General features: G+C 48.6%; 2 protein-coding genes across 3 annotated transcripts in view; one reads left to right on the top strand and one right to left on the bottom strand.

Moving 5' to 3' along the window:
• The first annotated feature begins 65 nt into the window (after positions 1–65).
• On the top strand, positions 66–9,831 carry TNFRSF9 (TNF receptor superfamily member 9). 2 transcript variants are annotated; one of them, XM_039508745.1, is made up of 8 exons: positions 66–312; positions 436–595; positions 691–816; positions 3,158–3,295; positions 4,326–4,392; positions 4,483–4,601; positions 4,859–4,993; positions 6,331–6,539. In XM_039508745.1, exons 2-8 carry the CDS (start codon positions 493–495, stop codon positions 6,489–6,491), a joined length of 849 nt encoding a protein of 282 aa, XP_039364679.1. In that variant the 5' UTR covers positions 66–312; positions 436–492; the 3' UTR covers positions 6,492–6,539. The 2 variants fall into 2 exon arrangements, with proteins under 2 accessions (XP_039364679.1, XP_039364680.1); XM_039508746.1 differs by lacking the exon at positions 6,331–6,539 and adding an exon at positions 8,485–9,831 and having other exon boundaries at positions 128–312.
• PER3 (period circadian regulator 3) overlaps positions 6,357–10,115 on the bottom strand; it is a 64,392-nt gene continuing 60,633 nt past the window's right edge. The window contains 1 exon segment of the mRNA XM_039509574.1: positions 6,357–6,485. The gene's annotated coding sequence lies outside the window, so the exon portion shown is untranslated.

Raw genomic sequence — 10,115 nt, 5'->3', positions numbered from 1 at the left:
ATCCCCCGGGGAGGTCAGACTTCTGCCTGGGCCGCAGTGCCAGGAAGGCAGCGGAGCTCTGAGATCCGCGGGTCGGCGGGGCGCAGACGGGTGCCCCGCAAGACCCTCACTAGACCCGGGAGCGCGAGGCTTCACGCGTGGGCGGGGTGCGACCCCGGCCTCGCGCTCCAGGGGCGCGTGGGGGTTTCCCGCGAGCCGCCCCCGCCCGGTGACTCAGCGCGCCGGGGGCGGTCAGACAAGGGCCGCTCCGAGCCCGGCGCAGGCAGAGTCCGCGAGGCGCTCGGCCGGGAAGGAGGCGCGGCCGTTTCGCAGGTAAGGCCCGGCCCGGCTCGGAGGGCAGCTGGCTCCCCCCGGGGCCATTCCGGGCTCTCCCAGCGGGTTGCCTGGGGCCGGGCCGGGGTGCGGCCTGGCTCACGCCGGTGTGTTGCCTTCCAGACGCAGGGAGACGCCCCGCCCCGCCCCGCTCCGGAGCAGCCTCTCGCCGCGGAGCCCATGGGACGCGGCCACTCTCCGCTGGTGACGGCGGCGCTGCTGCTGCTGCTGAGCCTGGCTCCGGCCGCCCTGACGCCCGCGCTCCCCCAGCTCTGCGCGCCCGGTAAGTGCCCCGGGCGGGCCGGGGACGGGAGGGGCGGGCGGCGGCGCCCCGCTTCTCGCGGCTGGAGCTAGACCATCTCTCTGGCTCCTTCGCAGGCAAGTTCCTCGGCTGCGCGGACTGTGGGAAGAGCCCGGACGAAGTTTGTCTCGCCTGCCCCAGGGGCACTTTCTCCGCCACGGCCAGTGCCCGGGAGAGCTGCACCAGGTGCCGCCGGTGCGAAGGTCAGTGCTGCCCCGCCCCTGTCTATAGCCCCGGCTGCCCGACGGGTCTGCTGGGGGGCGGGACTCTTTGGCCCTCAGGCCACATCGGGGTATGGACATTGTATGGCGGGCAATGAATGCTCACGGGGCTGGGGCTGAGGTGCTCCAGGGTGGGGCCAGAAACGAGGCGTTCAGGGTGCGGGAGGGGGCTCTGCGCTGGGACCGAGGGGTTTGGAGGGCAGGAGGGGGGATCCGGGATGGGGCAGAGGCCCGGGGAAGGTGAGGGCTCCAGCTTGGGGTGCAGGATCTGGGGTGGGGCTGGGGCTGAGGGGTTTTGGGTGCAGGAGGATGCTCCGGGCTGGGCCTGAGGGGTGCAGAGAGCAGGTGGGGGATCAGGGCTGGGGATGGGGGGTGGTTCAGGAGGTGCAGGCTCCAGCTGGTGCTTACAGGGCCATCCCTAGCTATTCAGCAGACTTACACAGCCATGGGGGTGGGGAGCCAGGCCTCGGGGAGGGGGGGGACCACCCCCTAGCACTCACTGGTGATGCAGCTGGGTCTGGGTCCCTGCACTTCACCCCAATGATGAGTGCAAGCTTGGCCCTGCTGCAGTCCTAAGGGGTGGAGCAGGGAAGGGGTGGAGTGGGGGCTGGGCTGGGGCAGAGCAGGAGTGGGAAGAGGGGGGCAGGGGCTGGAGCAGTATGCAGCTGTGCAGGGCACCAGGAAATTTGGTGCCCCAAGTTTCCTGGTGCCCTATGCAACTGCATACTTTACGTATGGGTAAGGACGGCCCGGGGCGCTTACCTCAAGCAGCTCCATGAAGCAGCGGCATGTCCCTTCTCCGCCTCCTACACAGAGGTGCAGCCAGGAGGCTCTGCTGCATGGTGTCCCATTTGCAGGTGCTGCCCCTGCAACTCCCATTGGCCACAGTTCCTGGCCAATGGGAGCTGCGGGGTGGTGCTTGGGGTGGGGGCAGTGTGTGGAGCAGAGCCCCCTGGGTGCCCCTACACATGTCGCTGCTTCCGGGAGCCATGTGGAGTGTCCCCTGACCCTGCTCCCCCCCCCGGAGCAGGGCAAGCGCCAGACTCCGCTCCCCAGCAGGAGCTTGAGGGCCGGATTAAAATGACTGGCAGGCCGGATGTGACCCATAGGCCGTAGTTTGCCCATCCCTGATCTAGTAGGTGAGTGAGCATAGCATTGTGAAGTACACATAGGCGTTGAACTGTAAATGGAATTGTTCAGCCTTGGGAGCTAAGCTAAGCGCACTGTTGGTACATGATTAATCATCTCTAGATCCATGGGCCTTTTAAACCACATATCTCTGTATGCTGTTCCCCCCTCCCCCCATGCAAAGTTTCACTTGAAAATAAAATTGTGGAAAGGTAGATATGTTAATATACCCCAGCTTCCGTGTTTTGTGTGAGTCAGAAGTGCATGGCTGTATTTTTGTGACTATTAAGTATGTAAGCAAAAATGTGGTCCCTAGCTGTCATAAGAGCTTTTATAATAAGGCCCTCAGCTGGGCTCAGTTTGGATACCCTTGTATTGCTAAAAAGGAAAAAAGGATATACTGGCACTAGAAAAGGTTCAGAAAAGGGCAACTAAAATGATTAGGGGTTTGGAGAGGGTCCCATATGAGGAAAGATTAAAGAGGCTAGGACTCTTCAGCTTGGAAAAGAGGAGACTAAGGGGGGATATGATAGAGGTATATAAAATCATGAGTGATGTTGAGAAAGTGGATAAGGAAAAGTTATTTACTTATTCCCATAATACAAGAACTAGGGGTCACCAAATGAAATTAATAGGCAGCAAGGTTAAAACAAATAAAAGGAAGTTCTTCTTCACGTAGGGCACAGTGAACTTGTGGAACTCCTTACCTGAGGAGGTTGTGAAGGCTAGGACTATAACAACGTTTAAAAGGGGACTGGATAAATTCATGGTGGTTAAGTCCATAAATGGCTATTAGCCAGGATGGGTAAGGAATGGTGTGCCTAGCCTCTGTTTGGTAGAGGATGGAGATGGATGGCAGGAGAGAGATCACTTGATCATTGCCTGTTAGGTTCACTCCCTCTGGGGCACCTGGCATTGGCCACTGTCGGTAGACAGATACTGGGCTAGATGGACCTTTGGTCTGACCTGGTACGGCTGTTCTTAAGTTAACTTTTTTAAAAAAGTGAAAATCAGTTTGGTGCATCCATTTTACTTTTCTGGCCTGCACTCTCAGCTTGAATCCTCTGAAGAAAATCAGGCAGGAGGTTCCTCTGCTCATCACAGCCCTGTTATGATGTTTTAGGATGAGCTCATTTCTGTCCCAGATTCTTAGCAGTATGAGTGTCAATATGGGATATCTGTTTTTGCTCTACAGGAAAATTCAAATATAAAAGGGAGTGTTCTCCAACAATGGATGCAGAATGTGCATGTAAGGATGGGCATCGCTGTATTGGAAAAGACTGTTCTAAATGTGTAGAAAACTGTGGCGTAGGTCGGGAACCTCTTGAAGAAGGTATGGCGGCCTTTGTCCTGTTACTCTATGTAAAACTCTTAGGTGCCAATAATAGTAGAAAAGTCCAAGTGACTGTTTGCAGAATTGGGGCCTTATTGTATTATTTGCTGGTTCATTAGCTCAATAAAACTCCATTAACATAGGTAGGGCCCTACCAAATTCAGTCCAAGTTGGTCAATTTCATGGTCATAGGATTTTAAAAATTTCGTGATTTCAGCTATTTAAATCTGAAATTTCAGGGTGCTGTAACTGTAGGGGTCCTGACTGAAAATGGAGTTGAGGTGATGGGGTCGCAAGGTTATTGTAGGTAGGGGTGGAGTTGGGTACTGCTACCCTTACTTATGTGCTGCTGCTGGAGAATGGCGGCTGCTGGCTTCGGAGCTGGGTGCCTGGCCAACAGCTGCTGCTCTCCAGCTGCCCAGCTCTGAAGACAGCACAGAAGTGAAGGTGGCAATACCACAACCCCCCTGTAACTCGTTTTCGGTTAGGATCCCCAGTTTGAGAAAGGCTGGTCTCCCCTGTGAAATCTGTATAGTATAGGGTAAAAGTACACAAAAGACCAGATTTCATGGTGGGAGACCAGATTTCACAGTCCATGATGCATTTTTCATGGCTGTGAATTTGGTAGGACCCTAAACAGAGGCCTTGGTCCTTTGGGATACCAGTGACAAAGAAAAGATACTTGCAGAACTCTGGACTAACAAGAATAGAGACATTCTGGCCTTGGGGCACAGCTCATAGTTGGATAGTTGACTCTTCAGTATCTGGAAATATATTAACAGAATTAGTCCTGTCAGCTCAAGTTCAGGGGCCTCAAACAACTTGTTTACAGAGAAAGCCACTTATTAAAATATTCCCTTAGTTAATGTAAGACCTTTACCAATCCTTACACTTGTGTTTATATAAGCCATTGATGATGAACATTGATATATAAATGCTAAATTATTTTTGCTCAGCTATACAATAATGTGTCTTGCACCATTTTAAACTTCAATTTAAATAAATGGTAACTCTTTGTATTTTTTCAAAGCTTGCCAGACTTGTCCCAGTGGGACATTTAACAATCAGACCAATGGTCCCTGCAGACAATGGACAAAGTAAGTACTTTTTAAAAAAACAAGTGATATAGCTTTTGAGTCTGGGTTTAAATCATTTTCATACATCTTTTTTTTTTTAACATACTTAAGATGCCTTCCAGATAAGGTCCTGGTGAATGGGACTAATAGGAGTGATGTGGTTTGCAAACAAGCTTCAGAAACTATGACTCCATCCCCCATTTCCATCATAGTCCCTATCCATAAACAAGGTGAGTTATTACATAATTCCTCGCTATAGTGAAATATTTATAGCTTGCCTTAGAATTAAATAAACTATAGCTCTCATGCTTATAACTGAACTTAAGGGTCCTTTTATTTGTCTCCAGTCTCACAGCAGCAGCAACTCTGAGCAGTAAAAGCAAAAACAAAAGTAGCTCTTGTTGTTTAGGGACAAATAATCCAGCTGCTTCCATTGCAGGGGAGCTTTGCTCTGCAATCATTTTTAAGGAATGTTTTTGCTTCTTAGGGAAGGATCTTCAGGTGGTCACCGTCGGGATCGCTGTTACTGTGGCCGTGGTGGTATGCATAATGTTTCTGCTGCCTTTGTATGTGTGCTTCAGCATCTGCGACAAAAAGAAACTACCTGCTATGTTCAAGAAAAGTAAGACATGCTACCTACAAACTTCCTTTTCCTAGTGGTGGGCAAGAAGGCAAGAATCCAGGTTTCAGAGTTTCCTTGAAAGCCAGCAGCACAGTTGAACTTAAATGTGTTCTTTGAAAGTCAGTCATTATACTGTGAAAAGAAAATCAGGTTTTAGATTTTTATTATTATTAAAAAAAATCAGGTTATTGGGAGGAAATTAGCTTTAGAAATGTTACAAAGGAGGTCTCCCGTGGCCCTTTGGAATTTGGTAGTGACTGGAGCTCGGTGAGTAATTTATTTTTTTGGAGTCAGCCAGCAAATTAAAAATTGGAACAAAAAATTGATAAGGTTCAGAAAATATTCAGACTTTGAATGCAAATTGGAAGAGTCTATTTTGGATCATCTGTTTCTTTTGAGTCAGAAAAAATGTGCGTCTCCATCCATGTCTGTCCCCTTTTAACCTTTATCCCAGTGATTTTAGTGCACTTGCCTGGGATGGAGGAGAACCATATTTGAATCCACACTGTGGAGCAGGGACTCAGACTCACATCTCTTCCCTCGCAAATGAGCATCTGAAGCACCAGGCTATAGGCTATTCTGTGTGGGTTGCTCTCAGTCTCTCCTGTTGAAGTTGTTCCACTTCATATTAACTACTTAAATATTCATTGGGTCAAAGAGAAAATGCAAATAACTTTATAGCCTGGTGATTAAGGCACTCACTTGGGAGGTAGGCTATGAAAACTTGAATCTTCTCTCTGCATGATTCAAAGTGGTGTGTCAAGTGCCCTAACCACTGGGCAAAAGGTTAGGAGGACGACATACAGATACACATGGGTTTCTGAAGCTGGCGCTGAAAAAGTTTTTGACCTAATTAGTTTTAGCTGGGAAATTCATGAATAGTTGCAGGTTCATTGAAACAGCATTTTTTGGAAACTAAACTATTTGGCCAAAAAATGTGACCCAGCTCTAGAGGCGACACAATTTTGTAAAGATACAATATTTGACGGTTTCCTACCTGCCTAAGACTGACAACAAATGAAACCACAGGAAGCTCCCAGGAAATGACACTCAGGTGTACGAGTGGGACATCACCTGCACAATGTAGAGAAACCTATCTTCCTCAGTATCTCTGCTTCTGTATGGGGAAGGACATGTTTACTTAGACAGGCATGAGCTAAGAACACAGTGTTACATGCCACCTCAATCTGGGTTTTGAACTCCCAACAGAATGCCAGTCACAACATGCTAAGACTACTCCCTCCATGGGTTTAATTAGTATCTCATGGTTCTATGTATTTATGCACCTTGGAGGTATTTTGGAGTGTCTTGGCTAATCTTTTAATGTGTCTCACAAGTGACATGGAAGGAAACCCATCCTTTTGTCCACACCCTTTCCTGTGAAGCTTCCTGCAGCTGGAACTCCCTCCTTGACTTGGTCAGGCAAGCTTCAGTCCTCCCCTTCATGTCCTTCCTGAAAATGGATTTCCTCCAAAAAGACTATAAACCCTACCTGTAGAGAGAGGATTTAACATGTTAGCTGAAAATCCAAAACATAAAATTTAAACAAATTGAAGGGTGGCACTCTTCTGCTTCCTCTTGATTCCACAGTCTCCCTGTGTTCTGCTACCTATTCCTTTGTTTATATTGTTTGTCCATTCAAATTGTAAGGTCTTTGGAGTACAGAACCTGTGTACACTATGTTATCATGTTGGCAATAAACTCTGTGTTTATACATATATACACACACACACGCACACACTTTGAACTATCAGCTGAAAATAAAATCAGATATTTCAACCATGAGATGTTCATGGGATGGGTAAGAAAAGTAGAATTAACCATGTACATGTTCTGTTGTAGTCAAACAGCAGTTGACTGTGTGTGTATATATATATAACTTGCTGGCAAGTTAGAGAAGTATGGGCTGGATGGTGGCTAGAAAGCTGGCTAGATCGTCAGGCTCAACGGATAGTCTCCATGTCTAGTTGGCAGCTGGTATCAAGCGGAGTGCCCCAAAGGTTGGTCCTGGGGCCGGTTTTGTTCAATATCTTAATTAATGATCTGGAGGATGGCGTGGACTGCACTCTCAGCAAGTTTGCAGATGAGACTAAACTGAGAGGAGTGGTAGATACGCTGGAGGGTAGGGATAGGATACAGAAGGACCTAGACAAATTAGAGGATTGGACCAAAAGAAATGTGATGAGGTTCAACAAGGACAAGTGCAGAATCCTGCACTTAGGACGAAAGAATCCCATGCACTGCTACAGACTAGGGACCGAATGGCTAGGAAGCAGTTCTGCAGAAAAGGACCCAGGGGTTACAGTGGACGAGAAACTGGATATGAGTCGACAGTGTGCCCTTGTGTTGCCAAGAAGGCTAATAGCATTTTGAGCTATGTAAGTAGAGGCATTGCCAGCAGATGGAGGGACATGATCATTCCCCTCTATTTGACATTGGTGAGGCCTCATCTGGAGTACTGTGACCAGTTTTGGGCCCCATACTACAAGAAGGATGTGGAAAAATTGGAAAGAGTCCAGTGGAGGGCAACAAAAATGATTAGAGGGATGGAACACATGACTTATGAGGAGAGGCTGAGGGAACTGGGATTGTTTAGTCTGCAGAAGAGAAGAATGAGGGGGGATTTGATAGCTGCTTTCAACTACCTGAAAGGGGGTTCCAAAAGGGATGGATCTAGACTGTTCTCAGTGGTAGCAGATGACAGAACAAGGAGTCATGGTCTCAAGTTGCAGTGGGGGAGGTTTAGGTTGGATATTGGGTAAAAACTTTTTCACTAGGAGGGTGGTGAAGCACTGGAATGGGTTCCCTAGGGAGGTCGTGGAATCTCCTTCCTAAGAGGTTTTTAAGGTCAGGCTTGACAAAGCCCTGGCTGGGATGATTTAGTTGGGAATTAATCCTGCTTTGAGCAGGGGGTTGGACTAGATGACCTCCTGAGGTCCCGTCCAATCCTGATATTCTATTATTCTAAATCTCTGCTGGTTATCTCCATTAGTAGAAATTTCATTAAAGAAACTGGTTTACGAGCAGGGCTTTGGAGCTGTGCTCTGGCTCCGCTCCAGCTCCAGGCAAAAACCTGCAGTTTCACTGCTTCACAGCTGCTCTGCGCTCCAGCTCTGGGCTCCACTCCAAAGCCCTGTTGAGTAAAATCAACCTTGCAGCTGATACATGGATTTATTCTAATCCATATATGATACCTATTTGGTGCCATAGTGGTATTTCAATCTACAGAGGAAAGCAATATTGTTCTCTGAAGTCTGGAGATTCCATGCTGACAGCTCTCCTCACCTCAAAGAGAACCTCTTGTGCATTGGAGAAAGCAAAGCACAATAGACTAACTTACCAGGAAATATCTTTGGAGAAAAAGGCAATTTCAGGTCAAATAACCTGAACAATTCTGAATAACTTGTTAACACCATGCAGTCATTGCTGAGGGAAAATGACATACGAATGATAAAAAATGCAATTCAAGTTAATCATCTCTTTCTGTTTAGTGAAGGTAACGCCTGAGCAATCGACTCAGGAGGAAGATGCCTGCAGCTGCCGCTTTCCAGAGGAAGAACAAGGAGACTGTGATGACTGTAGCAAATCCAAACTATTCAGGGATTCCTTGGTGCATTAGAAACTGGACTTTCTAAGAAAGCCAATTGTGATTTCCTTTCCTTTCAGAGCACAGGACCGGAGCCTGGTTACATAATTGGGTGGGGAGGAGGTGGGAGTAGAAGTAGGTTAAGTGAATTTTAAAACTTATGGACTGAACAATGCAGTCAGTGGTGGAAGAAGCAGGTCTTTCTCACTACATCACTGTCCTACAGACAGAAGAGTTGGTCTTTTTTTTTTTAATAAACTTTTTAAAAATTAGCCCTTGTCAACATCTCAAATTCTAACTAAACTCTCTGGGCAGCATCTTTAAAATGAAAGCAAACTTGCTAAATTTTTTTCATATGCTGGGACTAATATTTCTAATATATTATGATTTGCCCTAGAGACTAAAAAGCATCAATAATACAGGAACCACAAGCCAAACAGGTCTTCTGTTACCACTAGTAGAAGATGCCTATGCTATAGCTTACTTATTAAAGTGTGGGAGTGAGAATAATGTTCCTGAGTTACAGACTAAACACGGACTACAGCTAGGTACAGTGCAGGCAGCCAGCGTACAAGCTCTTTTTATGTCTGGAACTATAGCCCCTCCTAATTCGTGCTCAGCTATCACACTGATGGGTGTGGTATAAAAACCTAGACCCATACTATTTCAACTCCCAGAATGAACTTCTATATCCTGCCCTACAGAATGCTTTCCTAATCCAGTTTAGTTAGAAGTTAAAAGGAATATGGTAAGTCAGGTTGTCAGATGCCTCAGAACACCTTTTCTGTGCTTTCCAAATAGCTGTTACATTGATTGGCTTTGTAGGTGGAGTGGCCACACTGGGGTGGGCAAACTACAGCCCAGGGGCTGCATCCAGCCCTTCAGACATTTTAATCCAACCCTCGAAAGCTCCCGCCGGGGAGCAGGGTCCAGGACTTGCTCCACTCGAGCGCTCCAGTTGGAGAGCGGGGCCAGGGGCTTGCCACTGCTTCCAGGAGCTGCGTGGAGTGGGGCATGTCCCCCTTTCCCTTGCTACACATAGGGGAAGCCAAGGAGCTCCATATGTTGCCCCCCACTCTGAGTACCACCCCTGCAACTCCCATTGGCTGTGGTTCCCAGCCAATGGGAGCTTCAGGGGTGGCACCTGTGGATGGGGCAGCATGCAGAGCTGCCTGTCTGCACGTCCGTGTAGAATCCAGAGGGGGGGGACATGCTGCTGCTTCTGGGAGCTGCTTGAGGTAAGCACTGTCTGGAGCCTGTACCCCTGACCCTCCTCCCATACCCCAACCCCCTGCCCCAGCCCTGATCCCCCCTCCTGCCCTCTAAACCCCTTGATCTAAGCCCGGAGCACCCTCCTGCACCCGAAACCCTCATCCCCAGCCTCACCCCAGAGCCCTCCCAGCACCCCAATCCCCTACACCAGCCCAGAGCCCTTCCCACACACTGAACTCCTCATTGCTGGATCCACCACAGACCCTGCACCCCCAGCCAGAGCCCTCATCCCCTCCCACACCCCAACCCTTAATTTCATGAGCA

The sequence above is a fragment of the Mauremys reevesii genome, linkage group 21 (assembly GCF_016161935.1).
Source record: "Mauremys reevesii isolate NIE-2019 linkage group 21, ASM1616193v1, whole genome shotgun sequence".
NCBI lineage: Eukaryota > Metazoa > Chordata > Testudines > Geoemydidae > Mauremys > Mauremys reevesii.
This window is presented reverse-complemented; position numbering and strand designations above follow the sequence as displayed.